The sequence below is a fragment of the Schistocerca americana genome, chromosome 2 (assembly GCF_021461395.2).
Source record: "Schistocerca americana isolate TAMUIC-IGC-003095 chromosome 2, iqSchAmer2.1, whole genome shotgun sequence".
NCBI classification, from domain to species: domain Eukaryota; kingdom Metazoa; phylum Arthropoda; class Insecta; order Orthoptera; family Acrididae; genus Schistocerca; species Schistocerca americana.
Window position 1 is genome coordinate 806,550,083 of NC_060120.1, and position 21,661 is coordinate 806,571,743.

General features: G+C 41.2%; 1 protein-coding gene across 1 annotated transcript; it reads left to right on the forward strand.

Moving 5' to 3' along the window:
• The first annotated feature begins 1,185 nt into the window (after positions 1–1,185).
• LOC124594087 (enhancer of split mbeta protein-like) lies at positions 1,186–16,223 on the forward strand. Its single transcript, XM_047132437.1, has 2 exons — positions 1,186–1,391; positions 12,610–16,223. The coding sequence occupies exons 1-2, from the start codon at positions 1,230–1,232 to the stop codon at positions 13,240–13,242; spliced, it is 795 nt and encodes a 264-aa protein (XP_046988393.1). The 5' UTR covers positions 1,186–1,229; the 3' UTR covers positions 13,243–16,223.
• Positions 16,224–21,661: the final 5,438 nt, after the last annotated feature.

Genomic DNA, 21,661 nt, shown 5'->3' on the forward strand with positions numbered 1-21,661 from the left:
GGTTCGAGTCCTCCCTCGGGCATGGGTGTGTGTGTTTGTCCTTAGGATAATTTAGATTAAGTAGTGTGTAAGCTTAAGGACTGATGACCTTAGCAGTTAAGTCCCATTAGATTTCACACACATTTGAACATCTGAACAACTTTGACTTTAAAAAAATGGAAATACTTTGGCTTTCAAGTTTATGAACGCTTGATAATGCCTAAAACTGCAAAACTAGATCCTTTTGTTACATGAAACTTCATGCTCTACGACTTTATAACTTGACATTTCTCGTCTGGATTAGCCGAATTTGAGTTACAGGCATTGGAGCTGACTTTTTGACCAAGTTGGTAAAAATGAACGAACTTTGACAACTGACTGTGGACAAATGTCCGCACCGATTTTGACATTTAAGTAGGTCATTCGACGCAAAATTTAACGCTCTTTCTTTTTTTTAATAGCAAAATTTTCAGCATGATGCATCATAGGCAAAACCCTGAAAAATCTTCTACCTAGTTTTCTGTAAGCAAAAAATACGCCATTACGGGGTTAAATGGGTTTGTTGAGCTTTGTTAAAACGGTCTTCAGCTGCAGCCAGCAGACAACCGAGGACGAATATGTAGCTGCCTGGCAGGTTGCAAGAGACGGGCGGCAGGCCACGCGCAAGCAAGGACGCGCGTGTTGGCCACGCCACTGTTTGAGTGAGGAGCATTGCTGGCCGCTGGATGTGGAAAGTGGAGGGGCGGAGGGCAGGGACTGAATACACACGTGGGAGCCGGAGCCGGAGGAAGCGCAACAAGGCGCGCGATGCGTGCGCGTCGTGTGCTGCCAGAGTGCGTGCCCGCGGCCTCTGGGTGGGTGGAAGGGGAGGGAGAGGGGGAGGTCTGTCGGCCTCACGCACGCCGGCGGAATAGGAGCGCCCTTGTCGTGTGCACGAGGAATCCCGTGTAGGGGCGACGCGCTGCCGTTCGCGTGTGCGTAAACGCGCCACAAGGGGCTGGAAAAGGGGGGGGGGGGGAGGAGCGCGGGCACAGGTGGCAGTGTGTGTGGGAACGCGGCGAGCGGCGACTTTCCCACGGCGGCGGCGGCGGCGGCGGCTCTTCCTGGCCTGTGGCTGCACGCCACACCTGGCCGGGGGGCGGGGACGCCGCCTAGCCGCTGCCGTGCAGTGCTGCCCGCCGCGGGCCGACACAGACGCCGGCGGCCGCCCGAGCAGTCAGCACGCCTGCGCTGCCCGCACAGTAGCCGCCATGAGGCCCGACGCCAGCCAAGCCTTCCTGGTCGTGCCCGCAGCCGCCGCCGCCGCCGCCGCGGCGCAGCACCAGCACGGCATGCTGCACCACGCCGCTGCCTCGCCACCCACCTCCGACTACGAGGAGCAGCCCATCTCCAGGACTTACCAGTACAGAAAGGTCAGTGCCAACACCTCTCTGTTGACATGTTCGCCTTCCGTAATGAACTGCGATTCATTAGATATCATATCACAGCTTACGACAATTTTATCTTTATTCTAACATTACTGCGCGTTTCGGTGGTTATGACATCATCATCAGGTAGATTAAGATATATTTAGATCTGCGAATTTGCCTGTGACATACGTCTCAGTCTTCCGTAATGAACTGCGATTCATTAGATATCATATCACAGCTTACGACAATTTTATCTTTATTCTAACATTACTACGCGTTTCGGTGGTTATGACATCATCATCAGGTAGATTAAGATATATTTAGATCTGCGAATTTGCCTGTGACATACGTCTCAGTCTTCCGTAATGAACTGCGATTCATTAGATATCATATCATAGCTTACGACAATTTTATCTTTATTCTAACATTACTACGCGTTTCGGTGGTTATGACATCATCATCAGGTAGATTAAGATTTATTTAGATCTACGAATTTGCCTTTGACATACGTCTCAGTCAACAAAATTCTTCTGGGTATGACAACTGTCCATTATAATTATCCGAGCTGTTATGCCGTGGTCGGTTGATGAATTTTGTCTCAACCGACCACGGCATAACAGCTCGGATAATTATAATGGACATGATATTTCCGGCCGTGAAAGTCTACATTTTAGTATCAGTAACTCCAGCTGCCTGTCAGTGGTGTATACATTTACCACTGTCACCTTATAGCACGACCATCGAAACGCTTGGTGCCGTCAGAAATAAAATAAAGTTGAGTTAGAGTGTGTACTGACGATTTTTTTGCACGCTGTTGACAGTGTTTTTAAATCAGGGGTGTCCACCATTTTAGCTTACCTGGCTCACATTGGAATAAGGCGAGTACTTTTGGCCCGCACTTACCACTAACAATAACCGCTGAGGGAAATAAAAGATCGACCAATGAGAGAAAAGCATCGTGTGGCGCTAGTTACAAATAGAAAATATTCGGTTGATCATAACTTCACATCAACGGAATATTATGGAATTTTTTAATTACATATCGTATGATGCTCACTTCTGCTTGGGCAGCATACGGCCCCCGGGCCGCGGATTTTACACCACTGGTTTAAATACAGGGTTACTCCGAACTCCACCAACCTAATCTCGTGACGGTAGTTCCCCATAGCTCGTAATTATTTCAAAAACGTCACGTTTCAACAGGTAAAATCTGCTAATAAATAATGATACGTCTTTACTTCGACTTGATAAAGATATCAGCTGTGCAGTCGCCAGTATGTCGACTGTTTCCACACGAAAAAGTTAAAGCTGAGTTTAATAAGTATCTATAGACGTTGATTAACAGCTGGCGTAACATGACTTATGTGTTATGTGTTGCCACAGTTTTGATATTGTTGTGCAAGCTGTTAAAAATAATTTTAAGTGAAATACCTGGATATGATCTGTGGGTCACATTGTAAATCAATAATTAGGAATCATCAGCTTTTGGCGATTGAAATACGACTTTTCTTTATTTAAAAAAATGTCAGTTGTTCGGAGATATGTTTCTCGTATTTTGGTATAAGTAAGCCGTAGTCTCCAGTGGCTCGTTCAGAGTAACTGCATTTCGTTTTAAGTTATACGTAAAACATTGTCTTTGCAGCTTTAAAAAAAAGCTGAAGTTTCCACTAGTAGTTACGTTCAATGAGTTTCTTCATGTCAGTCGTATGTATGATCGTACTGAGTGCTTTGATATGCATCAGAACCACTTCAGAGCATGTGGTTTTGCGCCAACGCTCTTGATAGATTAATAATTAGTCACGCTCGAGCACATGACACCGTATAAAAAGACAATATTAGAAAATAACTACCGAAACGTTGCCATAGTAGGAAATCTACATAAATTTGTTTTTGTTATAAGGTCAAATTAATAAAGACATACGCAGTGATAATTCTACACAGTTTGATGGTACTCTGTGTGGAAATATAGTGGAACAACTAGTAACCACTAAATTCATGACTGTTTACAATTACATATTGCTCGACGCCATTGTCGGTTTCAACCAGAATATTCATCATCGGGAGGCTTCAGTATGTTAATAAGACGAGTTGCTGATCATGTGTCTGATGTTTTTAATTACTATGGTACTGTGTAAATCCTGAAATTCCTGGGCATGGAACCAGAATGATCTTAGAGTTTAACAATGCGTTTCAACATGACCTGACTGTTTATGAGTAACTCCTTTAAAGCCTATTCGTATTATACTGTTGATTTCAGTACACCCACTATTGCAGTGATATTTGGGAAGGACCACGAATGTGTGAACAAAAAGTTTTTTTACAGTTCAAAGTTGATAATCAACGATAGCACATTCTCGTCACAATTATCGATATGTGAGCGTCTAATATAAATCGTTAGATACAAACAGCAGCTCACTCCGCACTTCGGCGAAAAGTGCGTTGCAAACACGTTTAAAAGTGGAAGTCTTGAATACAAGAAAAAATTCTGGAAAAGTCATTGTACATTGACAATTAATATAGAACGCTATTTTGAGCATAGTCGATAGATAATACCATTTGATACTGTTTTATTTTGTTGTGTTAAGTTACCCAGAAAGACCACTATGACCACCAAGATATAAATTTATCTATTGATTTATTTCTCTCCTTCAGAAAAATTGAATCTGTGTCTGAAGACAGGTATTTCATAACGAAATTAAGTCAGCAGTCAACCAATAGTCTACTGTGTTTGTTTTAACGAAACGGCACTACACAGTTTGCTAAGAATGACGTCAGTACTAAGCAACTGCGTGGAAGTGGTTACAGGCATGTCTACAGCAAGCTACATATGTAGCAATGTAAACAACGAGGTGTTAAGACGACCTTAAAGGGTCGAAGCTGGTTAAAGGTAAATATTATAAATAATAAGACTGGAATGAGATTTTCACTCTGCAGCGGAGTGTGTGCTGATATGAAACTTCCTGGCAGATTAAAACTGTGTGCCCGACCGAGACTCGAACTCGGGCACACAGTTTTAATCTGCCAGGAAGTTTCAATAATAAGACTGTTAAATAAATTTTCGCAAAACGGAATCGGTTTCCGGTTTGAATAGGTCATCGCCAGGAAATACTAAACGTTTTTTGTGGCTTCTAAATTGTGTTGCTGACATTGGGACCTGAGTATCGTATTGGCTGTGTTGTGTTTATGTGGCATGACTTTGAACTGTTATAATTACTTTTTTTTATCATATCTAATGCAAACATTTTAATATTTCTTTACTAGACCTAGTAAAAAAGTTGAATCTTTTGCTTTGTGATTAATAGTGCTGCTACATTTTTATTCACCGTGAAACTGGAACAACTATTTTATATTCTACGCTCTTTAACGGCATCTGACAGAAATTGCTGGGACAATTCCTATAATTTACTGTTAAACCTTGCACAGAAATAGTGGCAAATTGGTAAATATCAAATTTAAAATTGCTAACAAAACGCAGATTCGACCTGATAGCTCGACATGCTCATTGTAAAGCAATAGGACCTTGGCCGCTTTTGCATTTTTTTCTTTTCTTTTGGGGGGGGGGGAGGGGGGGGGGGAACGTGTAAAGGGACACTTAATCACCATTTACCACCAGTTTACATCTTTTCAGCAACTTTCAATTACCGCTTTAGAAGTACTCTTACATAAAAGAAGTTCGTTGAAGATATCGATGCATAAACAAGTTACCAGCATTAACCATACACCCAGTTCGAAGAAAACAGATACCAAAAACCGTTTAATTTTATTTAATAATTGTATTACGCTTACAGTTTCGGTGCCTCATTGACACCACTTTCGTGCGCCTGTACATATCTACAAAATCATCAAGCTTACAAGAGAGATCTAATCTGTTATCCAACATCAATTGTCTGTATTTAAAATAAATGTAACATACGTATGGATTGATAAAAGGTATAAAAAGCGGGATAAAAAAGACTGTAAAGTAAAACGCATGACACACAAACATTGGTCACGCAGTTGTCATGTACCCAGTCATTGTATTAATTAAAAAACATTAAAAATACAATACTAAGGTAATATTACGAAATGTAGTGAAACTTATGAAAGTTACTGTATTCTAATAACTAAAAAAGTTTTCATTGAGAATTATACTAAGTCATGTCGTAAAAGCATCAAATTATTCCATCCACACACTGCACTGTCACTTGAACAAGACAAGTATACATTATGTATACAGGATCGAAAGGCATGTGGCGTCAAGATAGGCGGTTGTAAGTTGATTTCGCTTGAAACGGATCTTAAAGAAGACTGTAGGCATTTCTCGCATTGCCTTCATGTGTGCCGTGCCGGTAAAAATTCTGTGACACCAGAAGTATCCCATAAAGACCACGAAAATGTTGTTACAGAACACTAACACGTATTTCAGAAGTAATTTCTTAAATACTTGGACGTTTTCATTTTCGGTTTGTGTTTTACATGGAAAATGACGCGTTTCGGGAGTGTAATAAAAGGAACAGCTGTTAAATAACGATAATAAAAAGACGGTTTAGAAACCGGAAGCTATTGTTTCTCGAGGCATACGTGAGGGTATCGTTATCAGATGCCCCATGAAGGTAGTGGTAAGATTGGAACAATTTCTTTAAAAAGCATATCCCACGTAACTAAACTTCCTGAAACGGTTATCTAGGTGGCAACGATTTTGAGCAGCGTATCTTCTACAAAAGCTGCTCTTGACTATAGGTCGTTAAATGCCAGAGCTTTGCCTTTCTTTTGGCGCCATACTTCGTAGTTGTCCAAGACACCCGATCTTGCAGGCAGCCAGTTGTATACTTTTGGTTTCAATTTTCGTTGCACGGTCCTGAATGCATACTCTTACTTGAAAAACCTTCTGATAATGTCAGCTATAATCACGTCATAGTCGTGTACGTGAACAATGTGTTCTGAGAAGTGATTCTTGTTCTTAGTACACCCGAACTCTTAATTCACATCAACGAAATTTTTGTGTTCAAAATTTTAAAAACTCAGTGTTTAAACGATGAAAAGTGTATAAATGAGTGTAAAAGAGTTTAAGCTGTCGTCAACCCGAAGGTTGCTTTGAATACAACAGTGTTTTACTAAGCATAATGTCCGAAGGGACTTGAGCAGCCAATTATAGGGAAATCTGTAAGTTAACGAACGCTCCGAACCACTGAGAAACGCGACATGTTTCATATAATGAACATTGCTAGAGGTGAAAGAAATAAGTGACAGACAAATATTGTGTGACTGATTGAGGATCGAACTCGAGAGCTTTACCACTTTTATTATTTCGTTGTTATTTTCTTCTTCCCATATTAAACTTCGTCGGCGTCAGCTAAATCGACTTTCTGTTTAACAAACCACTTCAATGCAGTTGCTCTCGTTGTCCTCACTGGTTGTGCTTTCATCTTCTTTGATAGAAACAAAAATCGGTATTTTTCTTTAGGCTGAAATCAGAGAAATGTTACGGGGGAAAAACAGACGTATAAATAAATTGTTGCCACAAGCACTCCTCCTCTGCATGGTTTCCCCTTGTCGGTGTAAACTTGCATCTTACTGGTCTCAGTAAAATATGCCGATTAAAATTAGTGAACATTGACAACATTTTATATACATCAACTAACATAAACGACTCTTCGTCTTTAGCATGCATCTGTCTGAAAGGAGAGCAAAACTTCCCTCCTTGTAAGTTGCAAGCATAAGAACGTAAAATCTCAAAATTTGCACAGCCGCACTAATTTTCATCATACCTCCGAGCCACCGAACCACATAAAAGACGAAAAAAACTGGAAGATATATCTTTTTGTTGGTTGACGCAATAACAAAATCTGACTTTACGTAGTAATCTTTGAAAAAATGAGAATGTATGAAACTTATCTGATATATTTTCTTCTGGTACCATTCTCCCCTCTCCTGTTGGTTACTCAGATACTCCCACTGCAAACAAAATAAAATAAAATAGTTCAACTAGGAGAATTCTATACACCTTTAATTCTACAGTTAGCTAGTAGAAGCAAACCAAAGAAATCAAAGAAGATAATTCTTTCACTGCTTAATTTCACATAAATCTTTTTTTCACGGAATTTGCCAAAGGATCAGTTGAAGTCCACTTTCTTTCTGTACCTGCCTAAGTTTCTTCATTTCTGGGCTCTCAGTAATGAGTAAAAAAATGTGCATGGTTTTAACATCACGGTAGAAATCCAAATATATACTTTTCAGATCCTCTGGGTTCTTATATTTACCATACCATTTGACTGGAGCTGTATATTGACCAGATATTGTCTAAAAACACTGTGTGTAAGACTGCGCTTGCTTTGACACGCCAGAGTAGATATATTTTCTAATCCAGTTTATTCATTTACTCGTCTTGTGCTCCCTTACAGTCAGATGAAAAAACAAAAAGAGTCACTTGCGTAGGTAAAAGCGATTGCAGAGTAAAATTTAGAGCTACTAGTCAGCCATTGGAGGTGAGGCATCCAAAATTAATGGTGATATATGGCGGTGAATAATCAAGCTGAAACAATACTTTTCTTCCACCAGTGACAAAGAAATGTCACGAAACACGAGGAAAGTTGCATAGAGTTATGAAATATGTAGGCCTACAATAGGATAGCTTCTACAACATATCGTATATGTTGTTCTCACGCTCATGGTACACTGACTTTATGAAAGTAAAAGTATTACAAAAGAATCTGCAATAACGTAGACGTTCTTGTGGAGCTAGCTGATCAAGCTGCTGTCTGTGATGGCCCAAATTTGGTTAATATTGGACATTAAAATGTTTACTATTACACCTGAACAAGTGCTCATTCGATTACGATCTCTATATCCACGGATTGTTGAACAACAGGCTTCCATTCACACCACTAGAGTCAAAGAGGTGGCATCTACACGCACACCACATTAACACTTTTTGTAAGCGTACAGCAAATGGCTCTGAGCACTACGGGACTTAACTGCTGAGGTCATCAGTCCCCTAGAACTTAGAACTACTTGAACCTAACTAACCTAAGGACATCACACCCATCCACGCCTGAGGCAGGATTCGAACCTGTCACCGTAGCGGTCGCGTGGTTCCAGACCCGATCGCCTAGAATCGCTCGGCCACTTCGGCCGGCAGCGTACAGCACATAGTAATATTTTGTAACATTACCTAATGCTGCATTTAAGTGCAGGTCACACTTGATCATATCTAATCATTTTTGTTCAGCACGTTTACTGTAATGTCTATGGCCATCGAAAACTTAATACACTGAAGTAACCAACCCTTTCTTATATTGAAATTCTTGAGCATAAATATCGATCATTCCGTTGTAGCCTCAACCATCATATTCATGACATATGTCAGAGCTACTTCGGATGATACTTACAGATATTTTGAAAACTCACTCCATCAATAATTTCTCATAACATCTTCTTATTACATCTTCGACGACTTCTCTGTTGCGAAAGAGAGAGACGGTAGTTTCATTCTCAATTGAAATTACCGTAGAGGTAACCACTTCATAGGTATGTGATGCGCACGTGTTAGCTCTTTTCGGCAAAGTATAGACCATAGTACTTGCTGTACTTAATATGTCATGCAAGTCTGAACTCAACAGTGAGGGGATCAGTAAGCTACGTTATCAGCTTACCCACAGAAAACGTTAGATGCAGCAGTAAGCGCTATCTAGTATAAAGCTGACTGAAGACTGGTATAAAAAGGAAGTAAAGAAAAACAAGGAATTCGAAATAATGCGTGGTACAATAAGCACAGGTGACGCATGAACTATGTGGTGGTTATTATAGCACAGACATAAATGTTTTTCTTCTTATCTTTTTGTGCGCTTATAGACGAAAAGTTCATTGTGGTCAACGGGCTTCCAGAAACTTCATAAAAAAATTAACTTCCAGATTTACTGCTGGCGGTCTTAAACGTATTAAGTTTACAGAACGACCAAGTAATTGACCTGGCGATTTTTTGTAGCTACTGGCTGCTCTTAAAAAATGTCAAACTGTCTTCACAATTTTATAATCTGGATGTCCTCTTCTTTCAACAGAGGGAAAATTTAGGTGTTATTTTAATAACTATACTTTAAAAAAGTCTGCAACAACACCTGCAGATGAATAGCTGTTACCTCTTAAACTTTTCGCAGTAATTTTTTCCGCTGTGAAGACATAAATTACGTCATCCCGTAAACACTTTGACAGCTTAATGCCTGCCCCGCAGAATCCGCTTCCCGAGAAGACTTCCAAAGAAATGGTAAACATACAAAGATATTAGCACGTTCCTCATATAAATTGTACGTACGTCTTTATTTCGGTGTAAAATGTAGAATAGGTTGGATTTAAGGTAGTATTTAAGCTATTAGCCGACAATCTGGAAAACTGAAATTCTCTCACTATAAAACAACTTATTCGTGTAAAGCGTGACATGTGATTACAGCTCGACGCCAAAATGTTTGTGTCCAACGACCTGTTGTTGGAGACATTATTTCGGCGTACAACCGCATTTTACGTTAATGAGTATCACGTAAAAGCGATTTATGTGACATTTCCCTGTTTACCCCTATGATAGGCGCTAAATGGGAAATGTTTTGTAATAACACAGCACTTGTCCGATTGTAATACTTTCTCATTTCATTTGCCATGTGTAAGTGGAGATGACGTTACAGGACGCTAGTGAGGTGGGAAAAAAATAAACAAAAAGAAAAAAAAGACGAGATACAAGCTGACGTGGCTAAGGGACATTCAAATAATGGATGAGTCAGTTGGAAGTTTCTATGGACCTATTTTTATGATACATATTCCTCTCACAGTATTCCGACTACTTTTCAGGGTGAGGGGCAAGCATTAACTTACAATCGAACTTGTTGCAGAAATAATGAGAAATTGTTAGTAATCCGTACACGACTAGACGAAAACACTTATTTGAGGAAAAATATATTATTTCTTGCAACTGAGCTGGAATGACAATTTCATGCTTCTGAATAACGTCTTATTGCTGGCATAGTCGTCTTCATCAGGTACTGCAAGCGAACATTTCCACGATATCTTTTGATGTTAATTACGATTAGTTTAAACTGCTACCTTTGTGAGAAACAATTCTCGAAATGTCACCATCCAGACAACTTCGTTTCTAACGGATTATGCGCTGTTTTCCTCTTGCAAGGCCTCACACTGCTTTTACTAGCTATTCATTGCAAATGTACAGTCTGTGAGGAGGTTGCTCTGAATATCTCCAAGCAGGATGTCACCCTGCCCGTTAACAGAAAAGAAACGTTTCATGAAGCAAAACCTGTCATATCATCAACACAATAACATCAAGATACCTCCTGCGGATAAATTTTGTAATGTATTCGCTTCTCAATTCGAAGGTAATCGGCAGTTATGTTAGTAGCCCAGAAAACCTACAGTGATGCTTGGCGTACTGTATAAGGACATCACCACACTACAAAAATCTAAAGAAATTCCCTATGTCCTGATTCAGTTGTACTTTCAGCGCTGTTTCCCACAGGCCACGGCATAAGCAGTAACAGCCCGGCATGAAGCTTTGCATGGCACTTCCTGATGTTCTTTATCGTGTCATCCAAAACGACAAACAACAACGGCGACAGAGTTCTAGTCTGTTGAACTCCACTTTTGATCTGAAATCAGAAAGAATGACTTTTGCCAAATCACACATAGCTTTTCAGTACCTATACAGCATCTGAGTCTTCCCGATGAATTCTTCAGACACGCTTCTATTTCTCAGGCACTTCCAGGTCTTTCCTCTTTTTACCCTGCAATAACCCTCTCGATACCAAAGAACAGTCCGACTAGACCGTCAACTTTCTCCCAGTATCTCTCACCAACAGATGGGCACAAGATTTTTTTTGCTGACTTGCTGACCTTTTTGGCCTGATTTTATGTTGTTCCTTTTCTAATTGTGGCTCCAATTTTCACAGAATGTTGAAACGGGAACAGTTGTTGAATCAGTAATATTTTATTATTTACAACCGGTTTCGGAATGATAGAATTTCATCTTATGGCATACAATATAGATTAAAGGAAGTAAGACTGCCACTCTATGTCATCAGTGGAATGTAAGTTCCGAGTTCCACATCATACAACAGGGAACACAGAAAACCGATAGCAAATGTCCTGTTGTTCGTCTAGCTATAGTAATAGGTCCTGTTCCCTACTTTATGACGTGGAACTCGTGACATCTCTCTCTACCATATTGCCTTTTTTTTATTTTTATTGGAACCTCTGGTCTCTCCTTCTAGCCCAGCCTGCCTCTCTCAAAGATGATGTTTTCTGTGTAGATCCTCAAACTCTTCTACTCACTGTGAAGGCGTGAAGTGTAGCACTCCTCTGCAACGTAACGTAACCACTATGGTTCCACTTCGAAACAAAAGGAAACAACTCATATTCCAAACACAAACATGATACCCTTTCCGAAAACAAAAAATACGTTTCTCTATCAAAGCTAATAAAACTCCTCTTCAAAAAGTAAATAAGTTTCCTCCTCGGAAATGAATGTTTCCTTTTCGGAAATGAACGTGGTTTCTCCTTCTAGCACAAAATTGCTCCTCTTCTAAAACAAACTGGACTTTTTATCTTTGTTAAAAAAAATGTTCAAATGTGTGTGAAATCTTATGGAACTTAACTGCTAAGGTCATCAGTCCCTAAGCTTACACACTACTTAACCTAAATTATCCTAGGGACAAAATGGCTCAAATGGCTCTGAGCACTATGGGACTTAACATCTGAGGTCATCAGTCCCCTAGAACTTAGAACTACTTAAACCTAACCAACCTAAGGACATCACACACGTCCATGCCCGAAGCAGGATTCGAACCTGCGACCGTAGCGGTCACGCTGTTCCCGACTGAAGCGCCTAGAACCTCACGGCCCCACCAGCCGGCTATCCTAAGGACAAACACACACACCCACGCCCGAGGGAGGACTCGACCCTCCGCCGTTTATCTTTGTCTAAAATAATCAATACTGATTTTTCAGTTATAGGAAATGCAAACGCCTTATAATGTTACTCGTATTATGAAATAAAAACCATGTAATTCCGCCATGATTGTTTGTCGATATGTATCTGCTACTTTTATAATATATTCGATACATGTATCCTTCATATATTTTACTACTGCCTTTCTACTGATTTCCACCACTGTCAACAGTAGACATGTGCCACTGTTGTATATGCACGATGTGTTGGCTAACGAACATTGTCGTTTCGCCTTTGCAGGTGATGAAGCCGATGCTGGAGCGAAAGAGGCGCGCTCGCATCAACAGGTGCCTGGACGAGCTGAAGGAGCTGATGGTGGTGGCGCTGCAGGCGGAGGGCGAGAACGTGAGCAAGCTGGAGAAGGCGGACATCTTGGAGCTGACGGTGCGCCACCTGCACAAGCTGCGCCGCCACCACGCCCTCGCGCTCACACCGGAGCTCGCCTACGCCGACAGGTTCCGCGCCGGTTTTACGCGCTGCGCAGCCGAGGTGTCGCAGTACCTGGCGGGGGCGGCGACGGCGGCTGAGACGGAGGGGTCGGGGTCGGCGCCGGGGGCGGGAGAGACGGGCGCCGCGCTGCTGCGCCACCTGGCCGCGTGTGTGCGCCACCTGGAGCAGCGCGGGGGTGGCGGCTCTCCGCCCCCGCCTCTGCCGGTACACCAGCCCGCCAACACACCGCCTCCATCGCCTCCACCCCCACCTCCGGTGACTCAACAGCACCACCACCAGCAGCAGCCGTCTCCTGTCGAGACTCCGGTATTAACCGCCAGGACCACTTCAGTTCCACTGACGCATGACAAACTGGAGAGTATGGACATAACAGAAGAAGAGGTGGAAGACGCACAGGCATCGTCTGTTTGGAGGCCGTGGTGAGCCAGCACAGAAACTGGTTTAGTGGCGCTAGTTGCATATACCAATGGTCTTTCTACGTGACAGAATGTTGTTCAACATTGAACAAGTTTAGAACTAAAAATTACTTAGCTTATACAAATTGACTGAGTAAGTCTTTTTATTTTGATTTATCCATTACAGTATCAAACAAATACAGAGACGAGACTGGAAATTAAAATTCGTACCATCTGGTAGTCTCCACCGTTTGCTGGGTTCTTGTCTGACATAGGACGGTGTACCTATACCGCTTTCGGGTGTTTCTGAAGCCATTTGACTATGTACATGCCCTGTCAGTCAGTGGGGAGTATCCCTGATGACGTACCACATGTCCTGGAATTACATGCCCGTCATCAGCGTGAGGTCATGCTGTTTACATACATGGCTTTAAACGTTGCACAAGACGGACGTAACTCATAGTCAATATGAGCATGAATTCATAAAGTAATGACTGCACCTGTCATTTGTGCATATCAGAAAGTGTATGTCTCATGTAGAATTTAAAAAACTTCTTCTCTTCTGTTTGGTCCAGATGTTCATCCCATAAGAACACATCACTCTCTTTTACGATAATTGTAAAAACTTGGGCAGAGATTTTTGAGGTAATGTCCAGCAGTGGGGTTAATATGAAGAAATGGTTTATAGCTGCATATACATCTGTATTTCACAGGCCCCCTTATCGTACGTGGCGGAGGGTGCTTTGTGTCCTTACCCTCCACCTTTCCACTTCCAGTAACGAATGGCACGTGGGAAGAGAGAGTTCGTGAGAGCTGGAATCTCCCTATTCTTGCTCAGGAGGAAGTAATATATTGATTGACTTTTCTTTGGACGTCCACACTCAGAATTTTAACAGTAAAACAGACTTGATGCACAATGATTCCCTTGTAGCGTCTTCCACTATACTTGGATGAGCCTCTCTGTGACACGAGGTTATCAAACGAATCTTTGACAAAACTAGATTTTCTTCTTCATATCTCCTTTATTTCCTCTGTTCCTGAGATGCCCAAACAACTCAGTAGATTCAAAATCTTAAACATGACTGGAGATCAGCAGCTATATAGATATGAAGAGGTTGAAAAAAATCAGCCAGCCAGTTGCAAAATAAAAGTTTACTAGCCCTTGATCTAGGTTTCGGTATTTCTAAACGTATTGTCTTCAGAGGGAGTGGGTCTTGTTACATAGTCTAATGTACCACCATGTGATGTAACGAGTCCCACTCCCTCTGAAAAAGATATTTTTAGAAATGTCTAAACCTAGGTCAAGGGATAATAAAACTTTGTTTTGCAATTGGTTGCCTCATTATTTTCAAATGACTTAGTAGATTTGTGTGAATGAGCTGAGTTATCAGCATTTAGTACTTAGAATGATACAAGATATGAAAAGAGAAAAATAGATTTGAGGTACATGCAATACAGTTATCCCAGCAAGGGTTGAGCAGTAATATATGACTGGCAGAGTAACACACTTTGTCTGTCAGAAAGTTTTGAGAGGTTTATATATTTTTGTAAGACTGTTGTTTACATTACAAACATGGATACACACTTTTCATTCAAAATTCAAGATTATTCAGTCATAAAAGTGTAAGCTTCATGCTACAGATTTGCCGTCCATACTATTCATCTGTAAAATACCACTCTTATAATCCTACAGCTTCACATCATGTTCAAGCCACATTCGCAGGTCTTTGTTTAGCATTTCAGTGACTTATGGTGCTATGTCATCTGTTTCTGTTATGCAATTTTCCGAAAATACAAGACCTAAGGTATTCCATGTACTACTGATCAAAATTGTTCATATTACTGAATAAGTATTTTAAAATGTGTCATATCAGTGTATACTTTTAAATGTTATAATCTGACTATTTTTGTATTTTACCAAACGTTAGTGAAATAATGTGCATCTCCTGTCAAAGACATGAGTCACTCTGGATTCATACTGCTCCTGCCACATAGAGTAACAGTGATGCCACTGCCTTGTTGTCTTGTGTGTGGACTGTATAGAGTGTTACTGTTATTTGAAGCAGCTGTATATTGGCTTATGAGGTATTATTGGTTGTAGCTTTAAACATATTCATTGTTAAATTTAATTATCAGTTAGAAGCCTTACAGGCTATTTCAATTTTAGTTCATTGTTAACAGTATATTCTGTAATAGTTTAATATTATGCCACACCAATGTTTTTTTAGGAATCCTATTTATTTATTAGACCCTACCAGTAAGGTTACTGCACATTTATTAGAGTTAAGCTTGAATATTGAGGTATTACTATATTTTTAAATGTTTCCCAAAAGAAATATGCCCAATAAGAGCAATATTTTTAATGACATCACCAGCAACACTATATTTCAAAACGTTATTTTATGCATAATGAAAGGATCCTTTACTCAAAAACTCAAATATTTGCTCTTCACTGACCTACATTAAAAATGTTCTAGAAATCTTGTACATGTAATATCTTAACAAGCTGATAGTTTAGGAATTATATCACCTACCTTATGCTGTTAGCAAATTCTATATGAAATTTTTTGCTGTCGAGTTAAAAGTGGAAATGACCATAATTTTAGATATTTTCAGGCAGTGTTAGATTTATATATGTATAATATACTGAACTGATTTTTCAGTCCATAATTTTATTACTGTTATACAGTAACATTAGTTTCAAATGACAGCATCAGTTATAAAATATCAACTTTACTGCAAAGACAATATTATCTTTATTTTACAATGGCTATAGTGAAGTAAGTTGAAGACTGTACTTTATTGCATACTTTTAATCAATGTGGTAATGCAAATATATGCAGTGTACTTAAAACCTACCATGGTATTCGTGAAAAGACTGTGATATCTCCCAAGTACCTGAAAGTTAACTCTGTACTGCATTAGTTCACTTGTAAGTACTCAGAGAATTATGTTTGTAGCAAGAGTGTTTCACCTAAATGTATAACACAAATAAAATATGATAGTAAATTCTGTGTTTTATTGGCAGCCCCATAAAAATCTTTTAAGTAGTATTTATTAAAGTTTATGAGAACTCCTGGACATATGAGGGAGGTGTTACATTGGAGACATACTAGGTGATGCAAAAGAAGACTTCATGTAATTAGATACTACACAATTATAAATATAAAATTTCAGTTGTAATGCATTGTGAAAAAAATTACTTTTTCCTTATCTTACAGTATTAAAGCTACATACATTTTGATCTTCTGCAACTATTGTCATCTTTGTGCCTGTAGCCTGGAGTTTCACTAAAACTGGAGGTCTACAGTCTTGAGTGATTCTCAGTTCTAAGTTCTTTTTTGAAGTTCTTTTATTTTGTCCACAGATTTCACAATAGCTCGTATTCAGATTTAATTTATTGCTGTGATAATGTTACAATATTTGTTTATCAAACAGGTGAGTACTTGTTCAACGAAAGCCTTATTAATAAATAAAAATGAGTAAGTATGGAAGAATTTTGTTTACAATGCTCTTGTCAGATACATGTCAAACCAAAAGGCTGTCATACCATTTTAGTCTTCAGTCAAGGCTAACAATATTCTACAGATCTAATTTCACAACTGGTAAAATATATTGCAATTACAGAGTGAGTGATGCATTTTAAGAGTAAATAATTTTAAGTCACGTTACATTATGTTTGAATTTCTGTATCCAGAAATAGGAAATCTAATTTGTTAAACAGAAGGACTGATTGAGTAAATAAAATTGGCCAACAAGGAGAAATCATAACAAGAAATTTAATACAGAACATAGACTTGCCACAAATCATCATTTCTGACTGTTCCTCCTGTTGTTCTCACCATTTTCACTGTGGAAACAACATTTAACGGGCTAGAGCGGTAGCAGTATTACTCATTTTATTCATGTGTACATTGCTCTTACAAGGATTTTGGACACGTCCTGGTATTACAACTCAAAAATAACATAATTATTATAAATAGGCACATACATACTTGCAGCTATCGTTTGACAAGGATGAAACAGTACTTGGTCATGCCCTTATAGGAAGAACCATCCCAGCGTTTTCCTGGTGTAATTTAGGGAATGCATAGAAAATATAAATGAGGATGGCTGGATTAAGATTGGAGCCTCCACCTTCCCACATATAGGGCCACACTGTTTAAAACGGCTCTACCTCATTTGTTATGTCACTAGTGTACTACACTGTTTTACATACAAGTTATTTAATAATGTAGGCACAGTTCATTTCCAGTCACTGCAAACACCATCCACATAATATTACACTACACTCACTGCTGAAATCAGGACCGTCCACAGGTACTAAAATGCCAAGAGCTGTAACGTAACTGGCGAAAGAGTTCAGTCACATGAACCTGCTATTTGGTAATGCTTTGTACCTGAATGTGGTGAGTTTACGTTTTCAGTTACAGACACGAACAATTACACCATCTAAAAGATCAGAAACACTACAGCCATTATAAACTGTCAGGTTATCATTTGATAAGGCTCACAAGTGAAGAAGATATAGCTCAAACTAAAACTGGAAAAAATCAATATGCCCATGAGACTTTAAGGCTGTGAGATGACACGTGGATACAGGAAAGATTTGGAAATTAAGCTTAGTAAATTCAGTCGGATATGTGGAACAGTTAACTGAACCTTTAAAAACAAAACTGGGATGGATATTCAAAGTAAGTTCTACAAAACTGTTCCAGTCCCCACACTGCTCTATGGAAGCGAGACGTGGGTAATTACCAAAAATCAAGAAAGCAGTATTCAGGCTTAAGATACAAAATTCCTGAAAAGAGTTAAAGGCTACATAATAAAAGAATAGGCCAAGGAATCAAAATATTAGAGAAGGAAAAGAATTAAAAATTGTTAGTCTAAGTAATATAATTTGAGATTAAAAAGAAGAAGAAGAAGAAGGATGAAGAGAAGAAAGAAGAAACACTGACACCTGCAACTTCAGAGTTTTATTTTATTTGGAAATATTGCAGGTACATGTATAGTGAGGGAAAAAATTACAGTACCAAGATGTGTGACATAAACGAAAGTTTGTGGGCGTCTGAAAGACGACATCCATTCAGACTTCAATTGTGTGTGATATCTTATGGGACTTAACTGCTAAGGTCATCAGTCCCTAAGCTTACACACTACTTAACCTAAATTATCCTTAGAACAAACACATACACCCATGCCCCGAGGGAGGACTCGAACCTCCGCCGGAACCAGCATCACAGTCCATGACTGCAGCGCCTGAGACCGTTCGGCTAATCCCGCGCGGCATTCGGATTTCACGCCAGTTGCTGAAGAGTGGCGCTAGTACGCCACTGTAAGAATGCGTATGAGCTTGCTTTAAATCTACGCTGTAACGGTCGTGAGCGTTAGCTGTCTTTGCGATTGGACGTGATGAGTTGACGTTGGACAAGAACGCCTTTAAGGCGACATACATGCCAATGGAAGGAGGTCGTGTAGTATCGCTACAAGAAGCCGAATCATCCTTCTGCGATATTGCAGGAAGACTTGGCACAAATGTGACCATTGTACTTGATTGCTGGCAATAGTGGTCACGAGAACGTACGGCCGCAAGAGGACCAGGCTCCGTACGGCCACGTGGCACTACCGAGAAGGGAAACTATAGTACAAAATTGTTAAGGCTTTCGTGGCCACTTGTTGACAAACTGCCTATTGGCTTCTGTCTCGGGTTCTTCGGCCGACGTTCATCTAATGATTTTTCTGACGTTTCGCCAGCACGAGTGGCTGGCATTGTCAAAGCTTCACCCTCCATTGCCGGTGGTGAACTGGAGGCGAGCTCGCGGCCGCAGACTATATGTACCTGGCGCGCCAACGTCCGAGGGCTTCTCCGCGGTCATTTCCGGTGCGGTTCTCCTCTTGCTACCTGCAACGGTCGTTCCCTGCAGTACGAGCAGCCAGGATCCGTTTACCTTAAGGCTTTCCTCTTTCTTGTTGAAACTGTTCGCGTGTTTTTCGATTTCTACAGCTTCTCTGAACAAGCGCGTGTGATAGTGCTTCTCTACAGCCAGAATTTCCGTGTCGGCGAATTTTATTACGTGGTCGGTCTCATTAAGTGCGTGCTCTGCCACGGCCGATTTCTCCACCTGCCCCAACCTGCAAAGTCGCTTATGCTCTTTGATCCTGGTGTTAATTGATCGTCCAGTCATTCCGACATAACTTTTCCGCATGTGCATGGTATACGGTATATTCCCGACATTGGAAGTGGGTCTCTTTTCTCTTCGCCGATCTAAGACACTCTTTGATCTTCCTTGTCGGTTTGAAAATCGTCTTTACGCCGTGTTTGCGCAATATACGGCCGATTCTGTCCGTCACTCTGGGAATGTATGGCAGAAAGGCCGTACCCGACATTTCTTTTTCTGGTTCCTTACTTCGCCGAGTGTTTGGCTCTGTTACACTTCTAATGTAATTTGTGGAGTACCCATTGCTCCGCAGAACACTTTCCAGGTGTTGCATTTCTCGTTTGAGGTGTTGAGGCTCACATATTCGTCCTGCTCTCGTTACGAGCGTACTAATCATGCCTCTTTTCTGGCTCGGGTGGTGGTTTGACAGATTGTGAAGGTATCGGTCCGTGTGTGTCGGTTTCCGATACACGCTGTGTCCCAGGTTCTCGCCGTCCCTTGTGACCAGCACATCTAGAAATGGCAGTTTCTTGTCCTTTTCTACTTCCATGGTAAATGTTATGTTGGCATGGAGGCTGTTCAAGTGTCTCAGGAATTCACCGAGCTGTTCTTCACCATGGCTCCACACCACGAAAGTATCATCGACGTACCTGTACCACACCTTAGGTTTGCAAGTCGCCGAGTCCAGTGCCTGTGCTTCGAATTGTTCCATGAAGAAGTTGGCCACCACTGGACTGAGAGGACTACCCATGGCGACACCTTCCAGTTGTTCGTAGAAATCGCCATTCCACGTGAAGTAGCTCGTGGTGAGACATGCATGGAAGAACTTTTTGATGTCTTGCGGGAACATGGAACCGATGTGCTGCAGAGCGTCACTGAGTGGCACTTTCGTAAATAGCGAAACAACATCAAAACTGACCAGGATGTCGTTTGGCGCAAGTTTCAGTTTCTTCAGCTTCTCAATGAAATGTCCTGAGTCCTTAATGTATGTGTCGGTCTTTCCCACGTTTGGCTGGAGCAGAGAGGCCAAGTGTTTCGCCAGTTTATACGTTGGTGAGCCAGGAGCGCTAACGATCGGTCTCAGTGGAACGTTGTTCTTATGGATCTTGGGTAATCCATGCAGCCGAGGCGGTAGGACTTCTGTGTTGCGCAGGTTTCTCTGTATGTCCGCCGGCAGAGAAGACGCCTTGATTAATCGATTCGTATTCCGAGTGATACGCTGCGTCGGATCTGCGCTCAGAAAAATCATTAGATGAACGTCGGCCGAAGAACCCGAGACAGAAGCCAATAGGCAGTTTGGAAACTATAGTGTTCGACTCATGGCTCTGGCGCATCGTGCTGCATCTGCAGCAACAATTTGAGCAGCAGTTGGCACCACAGTGACACAACGAACAGTTACAAATCGGTTACTGCAAGGATAACTCCGAGGCAGACGCTCTGTAGCGTGCGTTCCATTGACCGCAAACCACTGCCATTCGGTACTTTACTGCTGTCAAGAGAGAGCTCATTGGAGGGAAGGATGGAAGTCTGTTGTGTTTTCTGATTAAAGCCGGTTCTACATCAGTGCCAGTGATGGCCTTGTGTTGGTTAGAAGAAAAACAGTCGAGGACCTACAACCAACCCGCCTGCGTGCCAGATTCACTGGACCCACAGCTGAAGTTACGGTCGGGGGCGCGATTTTGCATGACGGGGGGAGCACTGTCGTGGTTATCCCACGCACCCTGACTTCAGATGTGTACGTCAGTTTGGTGATTCGACCTGCCCTGTTGCCATTTATGAGCAGCATTCCAGCTGGGTTTTCCGACGGGATGACGTTCGCCCTCGTACCCCTGTTGTAAACCTAACGTGCCCTGCATGGTGTCGAAATGTTGCCTTGGCCTGCTCAGTCATCAAACCTGTTTCCAATAGAATACATATGTACATCGTCAGACGACATCTCCAGCGGCATCCACAAGCATTAACCGTCCATGTATTGACCGATCAAGTGGAACAGGAATGGAAATTCATCCCACAAGCTGACACCTAGCACCTGCGCAACACAACGCATGCTCGTTTGCGAGCTTGCATTCAACATTCTGGCAGTTACCCCGTTGATTAATGTACCAACATTTCGCACATCTCGCGCTTACATGAACTGTGATCTTGCGATGTTAATCACCGTAATATGTTACCTAGATGAATGTATTTCAGACGTTTCATCACTCTACATTAGTCGCCGAAGTGGCGTCAAATCGAAAGCCTCGCACCCGGCGAACGGTCTACCCGATGGGGGGCCCTAGTCACACGACA

Coding starts and splice junctions, on each gene's coding strand:
- LOC124594087 (XM_047132437.1), top strand. CDS start 1,230: ATGAGGCCCGACGCCAGCCAAGCCTTCCTGGTCGTGCCCGCAGCCGCC. Junction 1,392..12,609: donor GGACTTACCAGTACAGAAAG/GTCAGTGCCAAC, acceptor TCGCCTTTGCAG/GTGATGAAGCCGATGCTGGA.